General features: G+C 42.3%; 1 protein-coding gene across 2 annotated transcripts in view; it reads right to left on the reverse strand.

Annotated features, from left to right (window-relative positions):
* Positions 1–25,373, reverse strand: part of TRRAP (transformation/transcription domain-associated protein) — a 111,106-nt gene extending 85,733 nt beyond the window's left edge. Inside the window, exons 1-18 of one of the 2 annotated variants that reach the window (XM_006859748.1) lie at positions 25,214–25,373; positions 24,752–24,801; positions 23,457–23,567; positions 22,401–22,505; positions 22,108–22,191; positions 20,741–20,797; positions 18,618–18,743; positions 17,262–17,339; positions 16,990–17,078; positions 15,897–15,993; positions 9,921–10,059; positions 8,210–8,288; positions 6,954–7,188; positions 5,891–6,227; positions 5,702–5,799; positions 4,864–5,058; positions 4,142–4,333; positions 1,652–1,817 (exon numbers count right to left, since the gene is read on the reverse strand). In XM_006859748.1, coding sequence (XP_006859810.1) covers positions 1,652–1,817; positions 4,142–4,333; positions 4,864–5,058; positions 5,702–5,799; positions 5,891–6,227; positions 6,954–7,188; positions 8,210–8,288; positions 9,921–10,059; positions 15,897–15,993; positions 16,990–17,078; positions 17,262–17,339; positions 18,618–18,743; positions 20,741–20,797; positions 22,108–22,191; positions 22,401–22,505; positions 23,457–23,567; positions 24,752–24,801; positions 25,214–25,313 — 2,338 coding nt within the window. In that variant the 5' untranslated portion in view covers positions 25,314–25,373. The remainder of the gene's footprint in view (positions 1–1,651; positions 1,818–4,141; positions 4,334–4,863; positions 5,059–5,701; positions 5,800–5,890; positions 6,228–6,953; positions 7,189–8,209; positions 8,289–9,920; positions 10,060–15,896; positions 15,994–16,989; positions 17,079–17,261; positions 17,340–18,617; positions 18,744–20,740; positions 20,798–22,107; positions 22,192–22,400; positions 22,506–23,456; positions 23,568–24,751; positions 24,802–25,213) is intronic. The other variant, XM_006859747.1, reaches the window with a different exon arrangement.
* Positions 25,374–25,645: the final 272 nt, after the last annotated feature.

Raw genomic sequence — 25,645 nt, forward strand, 5'->3', positions numbered from 1 at the left:
TAAGTCTTTCACCTTTACCCACTAGTGATTAAGTGTTAAAAGTATGTTAGACATCCTTTAGGCCTAAAGATTAATCTATAATAGCTTGCTTGAACCTTTTCCTGTAGAAATAAAAATGTTACATTGCTAAGAAAATTGTGTTGTACCTAGAAAATATCTTAAGGGTTGTTCCTGTGAATCGCTGAGTCCTGTCCTTGAATTTCTCCTTGAAAAAAGTTAATAAAAGACTGGGGGAGAGATAGTTCCGTGTGCATTCTTGGCAGCAGGACTATCTGCCTGTCAGCTTGTATCCACTCTGGTCTCCGAGTGTTTCTTTCTCTCTTGCCCCTCCAGACATCCCACCTAGTTAGTTTTGTGTGCAATGTCTGCCACCGAACAGTCTGTCTGGCAGCTTGCATCAAACCTGTGTGTCTGTCTTCTTTGTGTCTGTTTTCTCTGTCTTCTCTGTGTCTGTTTTCTCTTTCTCTCTCTCTATCGTCGCCAGACACCCCACCTTCGTGTACTCACTCACTTGTTGAGACCGGACCCCGACAGTGTGGGGAGGAGGACTAATGATGGGGTGACTGACGGCAGAGCCTGCTATGGGCCATGGACACACCTTCCATGGTGGGTGTACCCTCACTTTACATCCCAAGTACTCAAGCTGGGAGATCCCAGCTGCCCACTGGGTGTTGTTGTTAAGTGCCATTGAGTCGATTCTGACCCATAGCGACCCTGTATAGGGTTTCCAAGGAGCAACTGGTGAGCTGGAACCACTGACCTTGCAGTTCAAACAACTTTGCAGTCTGATACATTAGCCCACAGCGGCACACCAGGGCTGGGTGTACTATAGTGTTAATGGCTCTTTCAGAAATTTGCCAAAGCAGGAGCTCACCCGGTATTGAAAAAGCCCCTTGGAGGCTCATGTCTCTGATCATGAATTCAATGGGCTCACAGTCCTGAGCTGTCTCTCTGCAAAGTGTTGCTACTTATACAGAATTACCCGGTACTGCCTTTGCAAACTAGAGACAACAAATATAAAACTCACTAGAAATTAGCTTCGTAACTTGTTTTTTACATTTGTGTTCTAATTCTTTTCCAATCTAGGGATCCCTGATCTTATACATTCACTAAAGACTACCTTCTTTCTAGTTTTAACTCAACCAATGCGATGCTTGATTTATGCGTCAGCTTGGCTAGGCAGTGGTTGGTTTCTGGTGGTTTTACTAAACATGAGATGCATTGCTGTTCAGCAATGTGACCTAAAGCAATGTACGGTGAGATCTGTAAGAGCCAGGATGCAGTGTGACTGCCTGGTTTCTCCAGCCTGCCTGCTGACCTGTGGGTCTGACTTGCCAGTCCTCCAGAAGTGAGAGAGCCAATCCCTTCAAGTTAATCTCTCTCCCTCAATTTTGAGTTACGCACGTCTCACTGGTTTTGTTTCTTAAGAATTCTAAAACATCAAATATTATAAAACTCAGCTAAGCTCTCACGAGGTAAATAAAACCTTCCAACATCCTCTCAGCTCTGAAAGGGCACTGAAGAGCCCATTCCTGAGCATGAGCCACCCCCCTAACACCATGACCCTGACTAGGAGCAGAGCACGAATCCCAGCAACTGAGGGCAAGTGCTAAGACCCAGACACACGTACAAACAAAGCCACTGTGCTGACCTTGTAAGAGGTTGGGTAAGAGAGGCAGGAATTCCTGATACAGGAGGTCGTGGCTCCCTCCACCGATGGAGCGGAACAGTGCTCGAAGCAGCAGGAAGTAGTTGTAGGGCTCCTTGGCAGTCTGTGCGAGCTCCATCGAACTGTTCACAATCTTGTGCAGGTGAGGCTGTGCCGGAATAAAGGACAAACTGCAAAAAACGAAAACTGCCAACTCATAGCGACCCTCAGCTGAATTGCCCCATTGTGTTTCCAAGACTGTTAAACTTTCCGGACTGCTTCGTCTTCTCCACTGGAGTGGCCTTGCAACACTTAACCCACTAAAACACCAGGGGGCTCCTAAGAGCAGGTGGTATTCGTTAGATGCTACCAAGCAAGTTCTGACTCACAGGAGCCCCGTGCACAACATAACACTGCCTGGTCCTGTGCCATGCTCACAACTATTTGAGTTCACTGCAGCAGCCACAGCATCAGTCCACCTACTTACGGGTCTTGCTCGTTTCCCCTGATCCTCTACTCTACCTAGGTCTGGTTTGTTGTCTCTAAGTGCTGTCAAGTCAGTTCCAACTCATAGTGACCCCATGCACAAGAGAAGAGAACACTGCTCAGCCCTACACCATTTATTTGCAGCAGTTTCTCTTCATTCTGAGTTGTGCCCCATCAATCAATCAAGGTCCCGAAAGCTTTACTCCATCCACATCATTATGGTCAAGTCTACTGAGAAGGTAGCGCTTCCTGTCATATTTTTAGTGCCTTCTAACCTAAGGGGCTCATCTTCTAACAAATACCCAACATTCAGAAGTAGTTGGCCCCTTCCCTTCCCAATCTTAGTCTGGAAGCTCTGCTGAAACCTGTCCACGTAGGTCACCCTGCTAGTATTTAAAATACCAGCGGCAGAGCCTCCGGCCTCACAGCAACACACATGCCACCAAAGTCTGGTGAACTAATTTTAAGGGAAAAAACGAAGAAAACAAGACCCAAATTAATGTATCTTAAGCGGGTTTGTACCAATTCGATCATGGAAGAAGCCCTGAGGAGGTTCCTATCCGGCTGCATAGTTACACAATACAGAAGGACAAGGAAGGTGTGGCCGTCTGCTTCTGTAAAGATGACAGCCCTTGAAATCTGACGGGACAGTTCTACTCCATCCCATGGAGTCATCAGGAGTCGGAGTTGACTTCATATGGGCATTTAACGAAAAAATTACCCACTTCACTAGCTTATAACTGTAAATCACCATTTTTAATCCAATTACCTTCGTACTTAAACTTTGAAATACTTTAACACACATAGTTTTCCATGTGTATATTTAAAGTGATCTGTAAACCTTAATACAGTCATTGTTCATGTATGTACCAGGACATATTTAGCTTACAGAGTAAACTGGCTTTATGTTAGTATTCTCTTGGTAAAAAGTTCTATGAAACCGGTTTCTTGACTTTCTATGGACACAAGTGAAGTGTCCATATTGAGGCTGTGAAGTTACAAAAAGACAACTGAGAAAAGTGAGTTGTCATCACTAAAAGCACAAATTACTGGTGCTTGACACCACCATCTGCGCACTCGCGCCACAAAGCCAGGACCGCAAGGACAGCCTCTGAGCTTCTCCTGCTGAAAAACCACTCTTCAGACACATGGGACAATATTCAACTTTCCATCGGAATTAAAGTATTTTGCCATAAATGGAAGTGCATTTTGATGAGGCTTTTGTCACACCACCTGGTACTTTTAGTAGGTTTGAGTCATTTGATAGAACTGAGGGACTAATCCTTATGTAACTTGGTATCATTACTTATCCGTAAGAGAGTCACAACACACCTTCTCCAAGGTGCGCTTAATCAACACTAAATCGTTGGACTCTTCATTTGAGAGAAAAAACGAATCACCTTGAAATGTGCTGTTGAAGCCGTGCCATAGGGACTAGGAACACACACTTCAAAAAAGGAAATTAGACTGTTGAAGTCATGACAACTGTTAGCCAGCAAACAGTTTGTGGAAAATTATATTGTCTTCTATTTTCACTTTTCAAAGACCTTTTTGAAAGCCCACTCATATGTGAAAACATTCTTATTTTCTTTGGTAACACTTCAGATTTTACAAAATAATAAGGGTATGTATGTTCCTATGGGAGCATTCCAGAAAAAAAATTTAAAATTCTCTTTTTGAGTTTAGGAAACACAGATTGCTAGGGGCAAAGCTAACCGCAACCCCGACATTACTGACCAGCACGGTATAAATTTTTCATTTTAAATCATCAGACAAACCAAGTTGTTCTTAGAAATGCTTTACACATAAGGCCCTTACCTGTTGCAAATAATAATTCAAAAGAATACTTTACAAATATAAACAGTTTTGGTTTCTGCTCAAAAGTATAAACAAAGACAAAACAACAACAGACACACTCCTGAAACAAAAAGTCCCACCGCACAGAATTACAGGATTTGAATCTTATGCCCAGTACCCGACAACACAACAGGTGTAGGTGAGCTCTACCTTCAGCATTTGTTCATTTTCGGCTGCAAACAGGGAGACGGAGCCAAAGACCAACTTAAACAGCTTGAGGTACAAGTTGGAAAGCTCCACATTGGAGCCCATTTCTGGAAGGCGGTCAAGGAGATATTCTACCAGAATTGTAGCAAACAGAGCGGAGGTAGTAGGATTTGCCAAGAAGGAATTGGCAACAATCTGTCAAAACAAGAAATGCAGGTGACTAAACCAATCCCTTCTCCAAAGCAGCTTGAAGACAGAGAAATAAACGTTCCGAAAACATCAAACCTGGACCCAACACTCCAAGAAATGAATTATCCACCAAATGGAGAGAAAAAAATATGTATGTAAGGCGGCTTCCAAAAGTTTGTGAAAATATTCTAATTAGCTTTGCATTTCATTTTTCCATGAACTTTTTGAACCTCCTTCATGAATTTACTGAGCACCAGATGGAGTATCTGCTTCAAGTACTTGTGTTGGCTTCATCCAAGAGCCTTTACTTAACATACAATTAATCTCTACCACCCAAAGAAAACAGGCCTCAACATCTTTAGAAGTCTTTTTGTTTTTTTGTTTTTTAAACATGGTGACCTAATGTTTCTTCAGATTTGGCTCTACAAGCACATCTCCGAATGTATTAAAACAACCACGACCAAAAGAAAGGTCTGACCAATACTCAACACACACACAAAGACTAAAGTTTAAAGTTCATGTAAATAGTTTTATACCTGAAGGGCATAATTTTTTGAGATTCTTTCCACCATATATGGGACTGTGGTTTGAAAGATTTCTTTAAACGTTAAAGGATTCATCATGGTGAACACGCCGGCAAAGTGTTCCAATACTTCCTTCTCTTCTTTCATTCTAACGGTCTGGCAGTTTGCCACTCGAATGTAGGTCTGCCCGTTTCCAGCTATCTGGACCTACCATGAGGGAGAAAAAAAGAAATCCACAGACGTTTGTAGAGAATATGTCCAAGCATATTTCAGGACATTATCAGACCCATTACATGCGTAAAAAGAGACTTCAATTCCACGATCAATAAATGTCCCCAACACCCTTTTGTTTCGTAAAAAGAGACTTCAATTCCACGATCAATAAATGCCCCCAACACCCTTTCGTTTCTCTAGTCTGTAGGAACTGGCTGGATGGCAATGTTTCTCCTTCATTTTGCGATGTTTAAATAATAATTTTTAAAAAACCACTTCTTGCTGTGGTAGAGAACAGAAATATTAATTTTAAACCTTAAATATCGAACGCCTTGTATTCCGTTTTCCACAATCTCCCCTTCATAAACACACCAGTATAAGCTGTTAAGTAAGGAAGGAAACAGTACAAATACAGAGGACCCTGTTTGTAAGAAGTGGAGAATAGCAGGTTCCGGGATGGCACTTATAGGATAGCTAGGCACTGGACAGCTAACCCACACCACCTGCTCCTTGGAAGCCCTATACATCCACGTATGAGTGGGAACCGACTTGAAGGCTCTTAAGACCCACACTATGACTTGTGTTCCTGAGAGGGTCTTTCCACATGCAGTATGTTGGTTTGAGGGTCCGTCCTTACCTGATAAATATCTAAGGCCTGCATTGCATATTTCACAAGCTTTATGTAAATCTGAGTCTCTTTGGGCTGCAACTGCTTGTTGGGAATGAACTGAGCTTCTGGAAGACAGAGTGTATAGAAGTTAGCAGGAACACAGCTTAACCAGTTCTACAGATAACATGTGTGGAAATAACGAGAGTACAAAATTACCACCAGGTGCTTTACATGACGTTATGCCCCACGTAATCGTCTTCACACCACAGACCAATGTTTTCACCAGGCTCCGGCAATCTGTAACTTGGAAGGTCTGCTTGTCTTCCTTGTCCTTTTCTCCTTGCTTCTCGAAGGGAGGCACCGGGGCAGGGGTCCCAGGAGTGGCAGGGGTGGGGGGGGGGGCGGGGGCAGGGGCAGGGCCCGGCACAGCAGGGGTGGGGGGTACCCCGGGCAAAGTGGTCTCCACAGCACCTAGTTCAGCCTGAGGTCTGCACTTCTTGAAGATGGCAGACAGTTGGTAGCGAGCGATGGTGTGGAACTTCAGGACAAACACCTGAAACGAAGGAGGCAGAGGAGGGTGACAGCAAGATCAGCTAAGCATAACCACCCTTTTGGACAAGACAAAAACCTCACTGAGACACCTGTTGAAGTCTGTCTGTTCTCCTGACATGAGGTGGAGAGCTGGATGCTTCAGAGAGCCTCCACAGTGCCATGCAGCAAGAAATAAATGTGTTCTTTTTCCCAAGGGCACACACCAAGAATTCCAGCCCCACTCTATCTGTGAAGAACAAGATGGCAACCAAGTGAAAGCCTTAGAGGTGGCAGCGGGATCTGAACCCAGGACTGAAGGGCGACATGCTCCATGACCACACGTCCGCCCACAGGTGGCCTTGGAAATTAGATCGTATTCCTTACCCAGGCAGGTCTTGCTCTAAAGATGTGAGAATCACTTAGCGGTATACTGCTAGTCCCAAGAAAACAAGGCTTCCAATTACTCTCCAGAACCGTACTAAGAAATTTCACATGTTCTCTTATGAAACTCTTGCCATTGAGGGGGCAGGCACTAAGATGATCATTAGTTAAAAGAGATGAATAAACAGGCACAAAGAAATTACCTATCTCACACATTGATACTAGGTTAGTTAGTGGGGGAGCCAGAAGATCTCTTGTAACTTAGCAACAGGGCCTCCCCATAAACTTGCCAGTAGAGGCCTCACTGCAGATAGCATCTCTGCTTGCTAACGTGTACTATAACACCGTCCATTCACAGGGCCCGTACCTCAAGCATCCGCATCAGAACGTCCCTCCCATTGCCGCTCTCTTGCTCACTCTTGGAGCGGATGCAGTCCACCAGGTTGAGAAGGAGCTTACAGGACATGGTCTGGATGCTACTGGGAAGAGACTCGTCATCGATGTTCTTGGCGAAGAGCTGGACAGCGAGGGAAAGGTCTCCCAGGGGCAGGTGCTGGCGTACGTGGTGGACCAGGTCCGCCAGTGTGCTGTAGGCAAGAGGCCTGCCGGGCAGAGAGTCCTCTAGTATCCAGGTTCCCTCCCAGACTCGAGTCATCTCAACGCTCCCACACGTCTGTGTTTACACGGCCCCATGGACACCGCTGAGAGGCATGACCATCAGAGACATGGTACTTTCTGCCAGATACATGACTAAAAGGCTCAGGTCCTGGCTTACTGTTTTAATTCTGACTTTCTAAATTAGATCACCTTTACCCCTGGTAGCACTTGAGGATAAGCTCTGGACTGCTAACCACAAAGGTGGCGATTCAAACCCACAAGCAGTTCCTCAGGAGAGAGATGAGGCTGTCTGCTCCTGTAAAAGATCTACAGTCTCAGAAGCCCAGGGTCACCACAAATCAGAACCCACTGGATGACAGTGAGCTGGATCTGGTTTTACGTACACCATGGCTAAGATTTCTGACAGACAGTGGACTACGCATCTAGAACCTAAGGAAAATTAACGAGCAGCTTGATCGTGCACTGAACAGGTCTTGCTGCTAAAGAGTAAGTGGCCAGTGCCAAGTGAGACTCTACATACTACGAACACCTTATAAAAAGACTCTCAGCACAGGGGGACTCAAGCGGTTCGTGAGAAAGCATAAGCACTCTGCAGCCTTCTCAAAAGTAGAGTTATATTTCCTTGATTAGAAGCAAAAATTATTACTGTGGTAATCATTACCACAGCACATGGTAAAATGTAATAAAACACTCCTTCTACCAAAATTATTAGCCAGGTAACGGATCTCTCTGGGCAAGACTAATAGCCCACAGAGGCCTACAGATAAAAGTTCACTTAAGCATTGAAAGTTTACTGGCAGTTTAAATTACGACAACCATTAAGGACTTTTCCCCTCAAGCTTCGGCACACACAAAAGCAACCTAAGGCAAAGGCCTTTCCAAAACTTCCTGCAATGGTCAAGCTAGTAGGTGAGGTCACATCTGGTGATACATTCATGGCACAAAGGACCAGCAATGGCTGCCACTGGCAGGGATCAACCTGGTATCAGAGGCTTCATCTCATACCTCAGAGTTTCTCGTGCAGTATATCCTGAACCAATCAATATGGATTCATCAAACAGCTTATCCATACACGGAATGAACTCTGGAAGACAAACACCCATTGTACATATCACCAACAAGACCATGTACATAGTAAATTAAATTCCTTGATATTATTTTCCCAGTGGGGCCAGAGAATCCAGGTTATAAACAGAGAGGGGAGAAGCACACATGCTCGTTAAGCCTAGCACGGGGCTTTTCTGGTCACACAAGCCACCGGCAGTCAGAGACGCCCCCAGGATCTCTTTCAGTGTCAGACCATTGAACTAACAGAACTTGAACTTTCTGTCCTATTGGAGAACCCACCACCCAGCCAGTACCTACTGGAGGCACAAGATGGCCAATTTCCATTGTCATTAAAAGCTGCCCTAGCCACCCAAACCTCTCTGTGGAATGGGCACAATCTCCTAATCTGCCCTTCGCAACTCCCCTCAGACTGCTTAAAGTAGCACCGGTGGCACAGTGGCTAACAGCACCCACCTGCTAACCAGTCAGTCAGTTCAAACCCCACCATTGCTCTATGGGAGAAAGATGAGGCAATCTGCTTCCAGAAAGATCTACAGCTTTCATCACCTTCTGAGGCAGATCTACTCTATTCTATACTGTTGCTATGGCTTGAAATCTACTCCATAGCAACAAGCTTTGTTCTTTTGGTGACTTTTATGGTTTATTAGCATGGGAAAACAAGGTGTTTTGTCTTACGTATTTCAAAGATTTGGGAAATATTTCAACAGGTCCCGGGTTATGGTTCCCAACTCCCTGGATAAGGCTCACTGGGAGTCCTCTCTCCTCCTATTCCTACAGCTGAGACCACTACCAAAACTTCTCCCTGCTCCCCTGCAGGCCTGAAGACCTAACCAAGGAAGAAACACTTGGCAGTCACTCAATGACACTTATATCTCTGGGGATATGTAGACACACACGTGGGCAAAACACATTTCCTAACCTGTAATTCCACACACCCTCCACCCCCACCCTAGGTTATTTGGGCTACAAACATCCAAAAGGACACTTAGATTCTACAAGTCAGACGTATGGCCAGCTTCACAAAATCAAAAGTAGCGTGGATCTTCACCCCGCCAACATCTACCGAGTTCAAAGACAGGACTGAAACGCAAACACTGGAGCGCACCATCATGTCAGGGTCACCAGCAACACAAGGCACAAGTGCCACGTTTAGAGGCAGTGCGCCATCCTTTCTGAGGTCTCAGGAGGGAAGGGATTTGACTGGCTCTGCTGACATGGTTGGAGGAGAGATAACAGTCAAAGGCCGGCGGGCCAGAGAAGGAACGTACAAAGTACAGGTAAAGGAAGTGCACCTGGTTTCCAGGTCCCTGTCCAGACCCAGAACCACAGTCTCTTAGGCACTGGGCAACTGTTTTCAAACTGCTGATGTTTAAACTAATGCCATTGGCTGTTTCAAAAACCCAAAAAATAAGGTTAAGTGAAGATGTGAGCTAATTACTGTTACTTATAAGCATAAAATAAACGCTCTGTATTTTACTAACTACGGTTAACATTAATGAGCTCTGATGGTGCTGTAGGTCAGGTGGTTGGATACTAGGCACAAGCTGTCACTCAATCCACACACCAACAGAACGCCAGTTAAACCCTCCCACCCCAACGAAGGAGGCAATAGGATTCACGCAGGCTTTTGAAGATAAGGCGGACGTACGGTTTCTCAGCTCGGTAGTTAGAATGTGTTTTGCAGCGATCAGAAGCTCCTTTCTTAGGTGCGCGGTCTCAGCTGGACAATTTGACAGTAACTGTAACATCCCTTTGACCATCTGCTGAGAGTATTTACTCACGAGCTCCTAGAGACATAAGGATAAACAAACACATCTGTGCCACTGAGTGCTGGATGGGAAGAAAAATCCTCATTTCATAAGCTTTGCACAAATTCAGTAATACTGTGCAAAGGACCCTCCTACCAATAGATGGTGGGTTTGGTTGTGCATTCATGCTCAGACTAGGACATAAACTAACCAATGTCACCCTGACTTTCACATGGGAGGATTATGTTTCCTATTTTCCAGTTTTTAATATTGACTCACCACTCATCTGTCAGTCTGGCTTGCGTGTTGCTGTGATTCTGGATGCTATGCCACAAGTACTTTAAATACCAGCAGGGTCACCCACAGTGGACAGGTTTCAGCTACGCTTCCAGACAAAGACAGACTGATAAGGGGAGATGGACTACTTCCAAATATTTAGTCCCTGAAAACCTTATGAATAGCAGTGGAACACTGTCAGCACCGGGACTACTGAATATTGAAACACGATGAAGAGCACCAGAATATTGTCAGACACAGTGCCGGAAGATGAGCCCCTCAGGTTGGAATGAACTCAAAATGCGACTGGGGAAGAGCTGCCTCCTCAAAGCAGAGTTCACAGTGATGATGCAAATGGAGTAAAGCCCTCAGGACCTTCATCTGCTGATGCGGCACAACTCCAATTCTAAAGAACAGCTGTGAACATCCATTAATAATCAGAATAGGGATGTACAAAGAATGAAGCTAGAAAAACTGGAAACTGTCAAAAATGAAATGGGTAAATTCCAAAAAGGCAAAATATTTCCCAAAAAAAAGCTAAAGAGGATAGAGAGAAACTCTGTTAACTGATGGTATGTGGAGGGGATTATAATCAATGTAATGAAACAAGGTATATGAATGTTTGAATGTGAAACCGATGATGTGCCCTGAAAACTTTCACTCAATCCGCAATAAAAACCTTAAAAAAAAAAAAAAAAAAAATGAAATGGAACGTATAAATATTCATATCCTAAGCTTTGCTGTTGTTTAGAGAGCTGAAATGGACTGGTATTAACCATTCTGAAGCTTACAATTACACCATCTACTATGCAGGGAATGACAAATTGAAGAGGAATGGCAGCGGATACATCATCAAAAAAGTAAAGATCTGTCTTGAAGTACAATGCTGTATGTGATAATACCCATACACCTATAAGACCAGTAATACCACTATGATTCAAATTTAAGCACCAACCACTAAAGCCAGTGATAATGAATTTGAAACATTTTACCAACTTCTTCAGTCTGAAATTCATCAAACATGCAATTGAGATGTATTGATAATTACTGGTGATTGAATGCAAAGGTTGGAAACAAAGAGGAAGGATCAGTAGTTGAAAAATATAGCCTTGGTGAGAGAAACAATGCTAGAGATCCCATGATAGTATGTTCAAGACGAAAGACTTCTTCACTGCAAGTACTTTTTTTCAAACATAAAAGGTGACTACAGGTCCATGCTCTGTCCGGTGCTTTGGTTCCACTCCTTTTTCTACAGTCGTTCTTTAGATTACCCCCGCCCCACTCCAATGGCCAAAATGGTAAAGGAGCTCGAAGGCATGACTTTCCTGCTGCCTTGAGCTGTGCTGGAGATAAGCTAGTAATTGTTGACTTCTCAGCTATATGGTTGGGGCCTTGCAACATGATCAAACTTTTCCATCATTCCCTCTCTGACAAGTCTGGCAATATGGTGTTCCTTGAGGTTGATGTTGATGACTGTTAGAGTGTTAAGTCAAATGCATGCCAAGATTTCAGTTTTATAAAAAGGGGGAAAAGGTTGGGAAATTTTCTGGTGCTAATAAGGAAAATCTTCAAGCTACCATTAACAAATTATGTCAGTTATGTTTTCTGAAAATATAACCAGCCATGAGCTGGTTATAAAACTTTTTATTTACAAAAATGAAAAATCAAGTATGAAGACTATATGCCCAATTTCCATCTGATTATAAATGACAATAAAATATTAAGTCTACCCTTTGAAAATAAAGATGACTACACCCACGGGCCTCACCAGATGAACACACAGAAATTAAGCTGGCTGCATCTGGGGAGCTTGACAGTGGAAGAGCTCCATGTCATCAGCCAAACCAAGGTCAGGGGCAGACTATGGAACAGACCATAAAATGAATTGTTCAAATGCAAGTTCAGGCTAAAAATCAAGAAAATTAAAGCAAGTCCACAAGAGCCAAAGGATGACCTTGAATATATCCCACCTCCTTTTAGAGATCTAAAGAAAAGATTTGATGCATTAGACACCAAAGACCAAAGATCAGAAGAGGTGTGGGATGACATCAAAAACAACATACTAGAAAGCAAAAGGTCACTAAGAAGACAAAGACCACAATGGCTCTCAGAGGCTCTGAAACTTGCTCTCCAGCGTACAGACTCAACAGCAAATGGGAAAAATAAGAGAGCTAAGTAGAAAATTTCAAAGAGCAGCTAGAGAAGACAGGCTCAAATATTATACCCAAATATGCAAAAACCTGGAGTTAGAAAACCAAAAGGGAAGAATACACTTAGCATTTCTCAAGCTGAGGAAACTGAAAAACTTCAAGCCTCTATTGCAATATTGAAGGATTCTATGGGCAAAATAGTGAACGATACAGAAATCATCAAAAGAAGATCCAAGGAATACAGAGTCATTGTACCAAAAAAAAAAAAAAAAAAGAAGTTGATATTCAACCATTTTAAGAGGTAGCATATAGTCAAGAGCCAGCGATACTGAAGGAAGAAGTCCAAGCTGCACTGAAGGCATTGGCAAAGATAAAAACACTGGGCACTGATGGAATACAAACTGAAATCTTTCAACAAACTGATACAGCACTGGAGGCACTCATTCATTTATGCCAAGAAACATGGCCAACTGATGAGAAGAGATCTGTATTCGTGGCCAATCCAAAGAGAGGTGACCCAACAGAAAACGGAAAATCAGTGGACAATATCATTAATATCACATCCAAGTAAAATTTTGCTAAAGAAAACTCAAAAACTGGTATAACCATACACTGACAGAGAACTTCTAGAGGTTCAGGCCGGATTCAGAAGAGGATGTGGAACAAGGATATCATTGCTGACATCAGCTGGATCTTGGCTGAAAGCAGAGGATGCCAGAAAAATGTTTACCTGTGTTTTACTGACTATTAAAAGTCCCTTGATTGTGTGAATCATGACAAATTATGGCCAACATTGAGGAGAATGAGTATTCCAGAACGCTTAATTGTGCTCATTAGGAACCTGTACACACAACCATAAGCACCTGTTCAAACAGAACAAGGGAACACCAAATGGTTTAAAATTAGGAAAGGTCTGTGTCAGGATTGCATTCTTTCACCATATTATCCAATCTGTATACTGAACAAATAATACAAGAAGCTGGATTATATGAAGAAAAACATGACATCAGGATTGGAGGAAGACTCATTAACAACCTGTGATATGCAGATGATACAACCTTGCTCCTGGAAAGCCAAGAGGACTTAAAATAATTATTGATGAAAACCAAAGACCACAGCCTACAGTAAGAGTTGCACCCCAATGTAAAGAAAAAAATCCTCACCACTGGACCAATAAAACATCCATATAAATGGAGAAAAGATTGAAGCTGTCAAAACTTCACTTTGTTCAGATCAACAACCATCAACACTTAAGGAAGTAGCAGTCAAAAAAAAAATCAAACAACATATTACACTGAGCAAATCTGCTGCACAAGACTTCTGAAGAGCAAAGATGACAGTTTGAGGACTAAGGTGTGCTTGACACAAGCCATGGTATTTTTAATAACTTCATATGCATGCAAAAGTTGGACAGTGAATAAGACCATAGAAATATTGATGCTTCTGAGTTATGATGTTGGAGATATTATTAAAAGTACTATTGGCTGCCAGAAGAACAAACAGATCTGCATTGGAAGAAGTGCAGTCAGAGTGCTCCTTGGAGGCCTGGATGGCTAGACTTCGTCTCTCATACTTTGGACATATTGTCATTAAGGACCAGTCCCTGGAGAAGGATATCATGTTTAGTAAAAGTGGAGGGCCGGGGGAAAAAGAGGAAGACCCCCAGCGAGATGGATTGGCACAGTGGTAGATCAATGGACTCAAGCATGGCAACAATTGTGAGGTTGGCCCAAGACCGGGCAGTGCTTCATTCTGTTGGGCATAAAGTTGCTATGAGTCGGTATCAACTTGATGGTACCAACCAACAAGAAGAGGAGTGCAAACACGCTTTAGAAAACTGTTTAATACAAACTTCCAAAGAAGTAAAAGAGGACTCTTTACTGACTCATCCTCATAATGGGAGTGTTGGATGAGATCACCGCCACTTGTAACCAGGCACAATAAGGTCTAATTATGGGGCCAGAAATTCATCCGTGGTTGCCAGGGACTGACAGGAGGAGGAGCCCTTGTGGCACAGCGGGAACCAGGAAGTCCAGTACTTCGGCCTCCCACCAGTGGCTCTTTGGAGGAAAGACCCGGTGATCTGCTCTCATGAAGATGAATGACGGCCCTGTTCCACCGGGTTCCTGGCAGGCTGTAAAATCAGCACTGGACTGCTAACCAAAAGACTGGTGGGTTCAGACCTACCAGATGCTCCTCGGAAACCCTATACAGGGAGGGTCAGGGTCGCTAGGAGTTGGCAACTACTCATCGGCACTCAACAACAACATAGGATCAACCGAGTCAGTACCAACCCAATAATAGGTTTAGTTTTTTGGTTTGGCAATAAGAAGAAGAGACCGCAAATGTATGCAAGGGACCTTTTTGGGTTGATGGAGAAGTTCTATAGATGAATGTGTTGGTGGTCACTGACTGGATACAGCTGTCCATTCAAAGAACTGTACCCCTAACAAAAGGCAAGTTTTGTTGTATCTACACCATACCAATAAATCAAACTGAAATCAAAAGCACAAGAAGGCCCAAACTTGCAGATAGTTCCCATCTGACCTAGCCGTGATAGCCTGATAATGAACTTGACTAGAGGAAGATAAAAAAAACAATTTTTGATAATGGCAATAAGTGTAAATTGCTACAATTTGATGAACTTGACCCATATTTATGGATACAGTAGCTCAAAATACCAACTGAGAGGGAAGGAGTCTTCATGTCAAGTATCAATCCTATCCCCTCTGTATAAAGGGTAGATAGGAACGGGCAACTTAGACATGGGCTACCTAAAATGAGGTGGTGATAAAGGCACGAAATGACAAATTTTCAAGAGGGAGTTTAGTTTAAGAGTGTGCAGAGGAAGGGAGACTCCCCACTGAATAATTTACATCTTGTCTAGATGGGTCTGGTAAAAAGAGATGGGGATGAAATTCTTACTAAGTAATTCAATAGTAACTGTTATCATGACTAATTACAACTGTCACAACTGTATGGTAGACATTTTGTAACAAAAACAGGGAGCGATTAATCTTACAGTCCAGGAATAAAGAACCCTAAGACCATCAAGGCAGAAAAGCACAAGCAGAAAGCGGGACCCTGTCCAGAGAAGCAACACCACTAGTGAAGGAGGCAGAGATGAGGACATGGAGAGAGAATGCAGTGGAGGACTCTGGACTCATGGTAAGAGAGGGACTTGTGCTGGTGGCCAGGAGGCAGGCTTGCAGAATTGTGCCCTTTGGTTTTTAAATTATTATGTTTCTGAGTATTTTTGTGTACATCCCCTCCCCACCCCCCAAAAAAACCAGAGGGAATAGAAGCAAATACTGTTGAATGATGTTGCATGGAGGAGATTGTAATTATTGCACTAGAATGATGGTGTAAAACCAATGTTTCCCCATGTAAAGTTATCACTGAATTCACAATAAAAACTTGAAGGAAAAAAAAAAAAGCCAACAAACTCACCTGGTAAATCCTGATGATATAAGCCAAAAAGGACAATGTTTTAATCTGAGCAGCAATGAAGTCAGCATATAGCTCCTTGTTATAAAGCTTATGTTGCCTGGATGAGAATCAAATAAAATGGACTAGATTAGGACTCAACTCTGTGAGTGAAGTTAAGATAAGTAAAGGCTATAGGGCAATTTCCAAGCCCACATGCTTAATTCTTGCACAGACCAGAATATACAGCAGTAGCAACAGGAAGCTCATGTACATTGGTTTGCAAGATCCAAATAACGGAAAAGGTTTAGAAGTCACCAGCAAAAGAGTTCTGCAAACCATTCCAGAAAGCCAAGGCTAGAATGACGGATCAAGTCATCCACCCAGCAAGCAGTTTCAGTAAAGAGACTGGCTCAGTGAAAGATCTGTGCTAAGTGTCGGGGTGAGGGGAGAAGATGCCTCCTCAAGAGCTTCCGGCAAGTGACTCGGAGCCCGACAGGCTGCCAGTCAGGAAGGAGAGTTTGTGATAAAGACCCGAGGAGGGACATTCTGAATTCTGACAACAGGCTTCACTGAGAGACTTCCAGGGGTGACTAGAGCTGGCCTACACAGATATCTGGGGTGACAGGCAAGGGCAAATAAAGGCAGCAAAGAATATTCTAAACGTGTGTTAAAAGCAACTGCAAGTACAAAGGCTAAAGGCAAGAAAGGTCTGGGTAGCCTATAGTTTTAAGTGGACATAATACTGCCTAGGTCGTATCTGGAGTCATGGTGTGGCTCTGTAGGATAAGCACTGACTGGGCTGCTAACGGCAAGGTCAGCAGTTCAAACCCACTAGCTACACCTTGGAATCCTATATAGGATCATTATAAATTGAAACCAACTGGATGGCACTGAATAACAAGGACGTTTCTAACTTTGTAATATACCAAAAGCCAAGACATTAGTGCATATTTTAAAAAATAAGTGACAATGGTATTTGAATTAAAAGTTTGAAAAGTTGAAAATGCACAGAATTTTTACCAGAACGCTATCGCCCATAATTTTCATGTTTAAGGGAGGATGACAGCACAAGTATATTTACTTAGGAGCAGACGCACCCTGGCAGAAATCTCACCTGGCTTGTGCAGATACCTGAATTGCAATGGTATTCATAATCAAAGGCACAAATTCAGCAACAACACTGTGGATATTCAGCTTGTAGAGCTAAAAGCAAACACATGAGATTGTCATATTTGTATGTGCTGCTATCAGTAAGACAGCATACCAAAGAAATTACAGGACTCGTTACGTTACTTAGGCATGTGTGTTTTGCCATAGAAAATAGAAATTATGTCGCAAATCAGAAGCTTTTCTTAAAAACCCAAGAAACAGAAGGAATACACATACCTGATACATTAAAACCACAATAATGGGCAATTCTGCCAACACTTTCAGAGACAGCGACCCTCTGGGGATGATGGAGTGCTGTTGTGGAAAAAACAACACTGGTTAGTTCTCTGACCGGGAGGCTGAGCACAGCCCAGACCACCATCACACCACTAAGCGGACCCTGCTGAAATAAGACCACACTGATGCACCTTTCTAGCTATCTGAAGCAGAAGACCTAAGCAATTTTGAAAACAGAGTGCACGCCACAATCATTTCACGAGCAGCGTTTTCTGTTTTCCATGAAATGACTTTGGAAAAAAAAATCTGTTCAAATTTCAGGACTCACATCACCTGAGAAATTTTAGAAAGTAATCCTTTACTATTTTTAAATAACAGACTTAAGCATACCGATTCACGCAGCACATTTACTTGGTTTTTTTTTTTTTTTTGTCATTTCATCTCATTTGGCCCAGGACCAACAGGAATATGCTGAGAAGTGATTTCAGTACAGTAAGTATTGGTAGTAATAGAGTTTTCTCTCAACAGTCACCAAGTCTAGCGTGCACAAATGCTTGGCGCATATCACCACATGGCAGACACCGACAGGCAAGCATTATCTACCATTACCTCCCCTAAAACAGGCCTTTCGGACACTAAAGGAGAAGTAAGAGTGGCTCTGAAGCGTATGAGCTTTCCTATAGTCTTGGGGAGAAGGGGACACGGGACTAGGCTGTCACCCCTGGAGCTGTCTGCCTACAAAACTCCTGGTCTTTGTTGGGCACAGAAACACAAATATATGTATAAAGCATTTAAAAGGATTTTGCTGTTGGCCTTGGGCATTGTGCTCTTTTAAAGAAAAATGTACATGGGATCACACTGGACAACAGCAACATCAAAGGTTAGACATGAAACTCAGGGGGCAGTGAGTTCATGGTAACTGGGGAAGCAATTACTCAGAGAAGGAAAGTGAGAATGGGTGGGCAACTTGAAGAATGGAGTTGATGTCACTGAACTGTACATACAGAAACAGCACAAGTATTGCCTGTCTGGCTGCTGCATGTATTTTCGACAATGACAAAAAATGTTATGAAGACTCAGCGGTGGGAATGCCACACAGAGGCCCCCCAGCCAGGTCTGCTGCTCCTTCCAAATGGTGAGTCTGGATTTCCACCCGGGGCCATCTCCTGTGCTTGCACCAATGGCGTCTCTCTACTGCACACGTCTATTTATCTCACACGTCCCCAGCAAGTGTTTAAATAAAAACAAAATTAGTGAAGGACAAAAATTGCTGATGATAATCAGCATCTCCTGTGCCGGGTGAAGGAGGGATGGAGGGATGGAGGCAACAATGCAAGGCTGCCATGCACCACGTACCGTTCTAGTCTCGCTGTCCTCGCGCTCAGGATTGACTTTCACCGCGATGGTGGTTATCATGCCAACCATTTCCGGGGGAGGGATCGTGTTCTCTGGGATCACCTGAGGGTTCTCAAAGTACCGGTTCTACATAAACAGAACAGACGTCGTTTTCTTACAGTCAACAACCACACCATTCCTGAATAAAACACATCTGATATCTGGTGGACTAAAAGTAACTTACACATGCTTAGTGAATGTACGAAACCAAACATTCTATGTGTTTTTGTTGCACCCACTTCAGATGTAAGGGCAAACCATTTTCCAATTCCCTAAAGACAAGTCTACAGCCTAACAGCTGTGTAAGACCAACACACAAAGAATGAGTGCTTTCACGCAGAACCAAAAAAGAGGAAAAAGAGTGCATTCTGCACCTCCAACCACAGAGTGCAAGATGGGCCAAACAAATTTCCTACTCTAGGTGAAAAGTCCCATGTGTCCATGAGGCACTGTGGGATATAAGTGCTGAACTGTGGGATATAACTGCTAAACATACGGTTGGCGGTTCAAATCCATCAGCTGCTCCATGGGAGAAAGATGAGGCTGCCTATTCCCGTAAAGACTGAGTCTTGGCAACCCTACAAAGGGTCATTCTGAGTTGGAATTGACAGGATGGAAGTGGGTTTGGTTTTGGTAATAAAAACATAAAACGCGATCCCATATTCCATTTGCACCTCAGAGGGGGAGGGGAGCTCTCTCGTCTCCAGTGGCGAGACACTAGGCATTCGTCCTTACTAACTTGTGAATGAGTTTCCTACATAGATCCAAGATGCACAGCACAGAAGGTATTTCTAAAGGCCAGGATCCTCACATCATCATTAGTTCTAAACTGAATGTGGGCTCCCCGTTAAACAGGACATTGTCTTAGGAAATACGGCCTCTACAAGCTTTGAGATCTGTGACAGGCACCATGATGTTCATTTTAAAGTTTTATGTATCCTTAGATCAGAATTTTTTAAATTAAAAAAAAAAAAGGTTAAGTTTTACTCTTACTTTAAAATTTTTGTGAAACGTTAAGTATAAAACATTTTTTTAAAACAAGCTAAAAGTTTGTTTGGCACATAGACAAATTCCAACACATTTTTTCCTGAGGCATTATTTGTGATAGGAAAAAGTGGAAAACCAGTGACAGGGACACGGGAAGGTAAATGCACATGATGCAGAGTGATGGGGCCAGTAAAAACCACGATGCCAGGGCAGGAGTCGGGAAGAACACATTCTGACTTGGTCAACGGCGATGATTTATTGAGGCGAGGGCAGAAGCGTAGATTTTTATCTACTTCCTACTCTTGGGCATTGTTGATTAGGACCTTACAGGTATGGGAAGACAATATAGTGGTACAGAATATGCCAGAAAATGGGCACCACCTCTCCAGTGTGCTCCACCATCTATAAAAAACACCCAGTGGGAAACAAACATAGCAAAACCTCAATGTCAATGGTTGTTTACAAATAAAGAGATTTATGAATGATTCCCCAAATTCCTGTAAGAAGCAGTGCTAAGTGCCATCAAGTCAGTTCCAATTAAAGGAGCGGCTGGTGAGTTTGAACCGCCGACCTTGCGATTCTAATGATCTTGTAGTCTAGAACATTAACCCACAGCACGACACCAGGACTCTGTAAGAAGCATATGCTGCTTTTATATATAGTTAAGTGTTTAAGCTACACAGTTAAGCCAAAGGGAATCATTTTTAAATGACAATCAGTAAACATTTTCCAAGGAGTCCTGTGCTTGCCTGCTGAGAGGTCAGCGACTTGACCTGACCAGTTTCTCTAAGGAAGAAAAGCCCTGACCATCTGCTCCAGTAAAGATTTCAGCCTAAGAAACCCACTGGGGCAAGTGCTATCCCTGTCCCATAAGAGCAAGACAGATTGGCTCTCTCTGAGTTGAAATTGACCGGATGGTACAACAAACATCTCCCGTTTCAAAATTTGCATCCTTCCTCGTCCCGCTACCCCCCAATTCCATCAGCCCAACTGTTGGAAATTCCCTTTGGAATGCGAAATTAACAAATAGAAGGAATGAATGAAAATAACAAAGGAAGAAAAATAACTAACAAATCCAATCTATATAAACAACATACCACAACTTTTGGAAGCTCCTTGTAAATTTGTTTGACAAAATCCAAAAAATGATGAATCTTTAAAAAAAAAAAAAATGCATTATTTACATACAGAAACACTTACAGTACAACAACATTTTAATACAAGTAAAACATCAACTTAAATATAAATGGGCAACGGAAAGGAACAAGCACAGAAGGAAATACAATAACGGACAAATATATCTCTAATTTAAAAAGAGCAAACAAACCCAAAGACCATGAAAGTAAATGGTGCTTCCGACCTTTCAAATACCAGTCCTACAGCTACAGAGCATACCAGTTAAAGGAGCCCCTCAGCCCGAAAAGGAACCTGAGACTGCTGGAATCTTCCACCCATGTGGAGCAGAAAGCTCAGTGGGTTAAGCTTGGTTATGCTTTGGGCTGCTAACCACACAGTCGCTGGTTCAAACCCACCAGGCACTCCACGGAAGACAAATGAGGCGATCTGCTTCCGTAAAACACTGACAGTCTCGGGGACCCTCAGGAGCAGTTCTACTCTCCTAGAGGGTCTCTATGAGTTGGAATCAACTCGATGGCAGTGGGTTTTGGTTTGGACCAAAAGCCTCAAACATTAACACCTGTACCAGATTACTGTTGGTGGTAGTGGTGAAAATTCTATTTCATCTGCATGCATTTAACTTTGAAATAATCTACAACTGGTATTTATTACAAAGAACATATATAATCATGGCCATGATGTGGGCTTACTGCAGGCTATGAGATGCTGATTACCATGCTAAAAACGATGTATTTCATTCTTAAGCCACCTTCTGAGGATATACTATGACTATCACCATGTTATGGCTGAGGCTCCAAAAGGTTTTTATTTATGCGTCCCCATTGTCAGCTACTGAACTGCAGAGCTGAGCCTCAAACCCATATCTTAATCCTCATGGAACGTAAAACAACCGGAGTTTCCAGATACATCAATATCAAAATTGATTCGAGTGTGGTTGGGTAACACATTTCGATCACTGGATCAATTAAACACTGTTACACACATTCTCAAAAATGTCACTGTTAAACGGTTTAGGAAGTGCTGAATTTCCACTGATGATGGGAAATTTGACAAAGATCACAGGTGACTTTGGCACAACTGAGCTGTACACCTGAACAATGCTGAACTGGCAATGCTATTGTAGTTTCTCAGGGAAAAAGAAAAAAATTACATACGGATTTTTAAAAGCCTTTGCTCAATCATAGCACGCTTCACCCAGTTCTGACTATTATTCTCTCTAGTTAACAGAAGCACATGTCAGTCAAGTCCATAAAAGAGAGTCTAACATTCACACAGCAAAAGGAGCTATCAGCACATGCTGAAAATGGCACCAGGGCAAACAACTCACTTCTTGTGTGATCGGAGGCCTGAACTGTTTGTGTAGCTCAATAATTATTCGTAGACAAATAAGAACATTTTCTTCATTTTCCGTCTTTAAAAACAACAAAAAAAAGCACTGTTTTAAAAAGAGAATCATTATCTTCTCAAAGACCATTATTTTCTAAACGTTCTCTGCATATATATATCCTCCCATCAACCAACTTTTATTTAACCTGTTGGAAGTTTGTCACCCCACAGAATACAACTGCCCCAGAGGCCTGCATTTGGAATTCTGAATACAGCTAAGTTACTAAAGATTACCTCTAAAAAGCGAAACATGACAGATAAAACGTTTTTTGTGTGAGGACGAAGATGCTCATTTGTTGGTATTCTGTGAATTATTTCAAGTACAAGTTTCCGCAGTTGCTAAGGGGAGAAATGAAACAAAACAAAACAAAAAGGTTACAATCTTGCAAGTTCACGTTTATTCTCGTGCATTTTGACACCAGCTATACCCAGCATTGGTGGCCATCATTCTTCAAGATGGATCCCATTTTAAAAGCAGTCCTGTGTAAGATTTAAACATAATTCAAAGCATATTAGCTGCCAGTCATTAACTATTTCTACACGTGATTACCAAATCAATCAAGCCATTTCTTCCTTTCTTTCATAACCTAATAATATTTCCAGCTGAAGGACACTGTACAGATAAGGAAGGAGTTTAGAAAGATGAAAGAAGGAAACACACACTGAACTTTAGCCTGGGATCTCTCCTCATCATCTGCTTCTCCCCCCTTACACTTGCCCCAGTCACCTTGGGCTCAAGGACTATCTGACATCATGAGCTATCTTAAGAGGAAGGGTAAAATACATGAGATCTTGAACTGGTACAGTATCAGAGTGCTTTGTCTCGCACTGCTATAAGCCAATGCAGTGTGGGGGTTTTTTTGTTTTGAGATACACACTTAAACAGTAACGAAGGGGGAAAAAGGTATGATGGACTGCAAATGGATGGGGGGGCTCTAAATGAAACAAAACTGGCCACAGATTATAAGACTTAATATGAGTCAGATCCAAGCTAGACAATGGGTAAGCGAGAGTGGGGTTGTTAAGTGACCTTAACACTGAGTGCCTGGAATAAACAGCGTTAGTACATATTAGTCAGCATGTGTGTGAAATTTTTACATTGTAAAAGAGATGTACTAGATAAACTAGAACACTAAGACATGAAGCTGAATAGTCAATAGTCTGGGACAAAGTTATTTTAAGTGACAAAGCCTCTTTCAGGGAACCATAGGTTTTTGAGTCGCATTAACTCTTGAATGCTTGCAATTCTACCAAATGACCTTTTCTCTCTGAAGGTTTTGAAGAGGTTACCTGGGCTGGTTTCTCCTGGAGGAACTGCACTTCTCCGTCTTGAAGAAACGTAAGAAATCGAGGGATGATATGTTCTAGGAATGTAGAATACTGAGGTGATGACGTAACATTCTAATTATGCAAAAAGAAAAGGAAACCCTGCGTTAATTATCTCCATGGCAAATTCACATGTAACAAACTCAAAGGAATACACAATGTCCTTTTTAGTACTTTTAGATGTTTCAGCATCAGTGAGATCACAGAGTTAATATTAGGATGAATGATTGTTGCTCCTGAAATCCCATTCATGAGAGTCAAATGCTAAACCGGGAAATGCTAATCCCATGGAAAGGGTGGAACAGGCCCTCTGAAAAGTCACTTGGCTTCTAGAGCTTAGTTTCGTTGGTCATAAAACGAAGAGCCTGAACAAACTAGAAAAGAACATAGCCCCAACAAAGCCTAATTATCAACCTCTGATGACACAGATCCACAGAAGACAGTCTGGAGGTGGAATCCCACCAAGATACAGAAATTTGGGAAGTACCTTTGGGCTTTAAAAACCAAGCCTGCACAGTTCAATTAGAGCAACTAGCATAAGTGCACTTCCTAGTACAACAGAATCAACAGCCATCAGAGGACTAACAGATTCCCCAGAGTCCTTAAAAACATTTCACACACAACATCCTGTATATAAAATGCACAGATGGGGTATCTCTGCAGAGAAATGAAACTCACAAAGAAATACCAAATGGAAATCCTAGAATTCAAAGGGCAATCAAAGACAGGCTTAACAGCAGATTGGGAATAACAGAAAGGCAGTCCATGAACCTGAAGGGACTGGTCAACAGAATTCAGTCAAAAAAGAGAGAGAGGAAAAAGGGTTGAAAATAAATAAATAAAATAAGCATAACCTGAGACGAAATAAAATGGCAAAATGAGAGGCCCCAAAGGTTACCCAAGGTCATGGAAGTGCTACATAGTAGAGGCAGAATAACATGTGCTCTTATCTGAACATGAACTCAAACCAAGGTTATACAGCTACAAAAGCAGCTATACTTTCAAAATGAAAATTAAAAAAAAACTAAAACCCAAGACAATAAAATCCATATTCCTCAATATAGTCTGAGGTTCACCACTGCTCATTTGGAGACCTTAAGACAATACTGTGTTCAAATTCAACAATTTCCAATTTCAAAATGCAATAAATTATTAACAATCAATCAATTCTGAGTTACCCATTTAAAAAAAAAAAAAAAAACAGCAGGAAAAGTATATATTTACCTCAATATGAAAAGTATAAAATATAAAGCTCATACCTCAAAATTTTCACTAACTTCTTGCATCATTTTTAGCTTTGTTTCATCAGCTGCAAACAGTAAAACATACCATCAGGTAATTGGAATCATGTTCAAGATGCTTCTAAAGTTATTGAGTTTAATCATTTAAAATGAAGCAATCAGATCTTATCAGTTTGACTGTCATCGTCCAATAGAAGGCACATAACTAGTTCCCTACAACCAGACACACACATTGGCACTACCAGACACACATGTTCACGCACAGCCAGGCACACGGACTCACACGCACATACACACATGTGCTTCTGTGGGGCTCCAGCCAGTCATGTTCATCACCTTGCTTCAATCCAAGACAGAGAAATAGAAAATTGAGGCAAAAATTAACATTGCTATTGATCTTCATATTGCACACCATTGGACCTGAGATAATCAAGTCACATTAATGCATACAGTAAATAACAAAACAAAGGATGCACTCACGTGTATTTACATCCGTGAGAGCTGCCACAAACTGAAGGTATTTCTTCATCAGAGTGGTTTGGTCAACCACCGTGGGCCCTTGTGTGGCAACAAATGCCATTTTTCTCGTGAGCTTGTTTGGTTCTTATCAAAGTGGTATCAGGCCATGAGGTCACCCAGCCTAGGAGAAGAAGCAAACAGTCAGACAATTTACCAAGGACGCAGGCTCACAATCTCTGTAAGAAGCTCATCTGAGTGCCTGCATTAATCTACATCTTTGTATTCATTGAGAATGCAACATTCTCCCCTCTACTTTTTGGAAATTAAAATGTACTTAAAATTCACTATTAACGAGCTCTGGTAGTGTAGTGGTTACGAATCGGATTGCGAATCACAAGGTCAGCAGTTCAAAACTACCAGCTGTTTCGCGGGAGAAAGATGAGGCTTTCTGCT

The sequence above is a fragment of the Chrysochloris asiatica genome, unplaced genomic scaffold (genome assembly GCF_000296735.1).
Source record: "Chrysochloris asiatica unplaced genomic scaffold, ChrAsi1.0 scaffold00034, whole genome shotgun sequence".
NCBI classification, from domain to species: Eukaryota; Metazoa; Chordata; class Mammalia; order Afrosoricida; family Chrysochloridae; genus Chrysochloris; species Chrysochloris asiatica.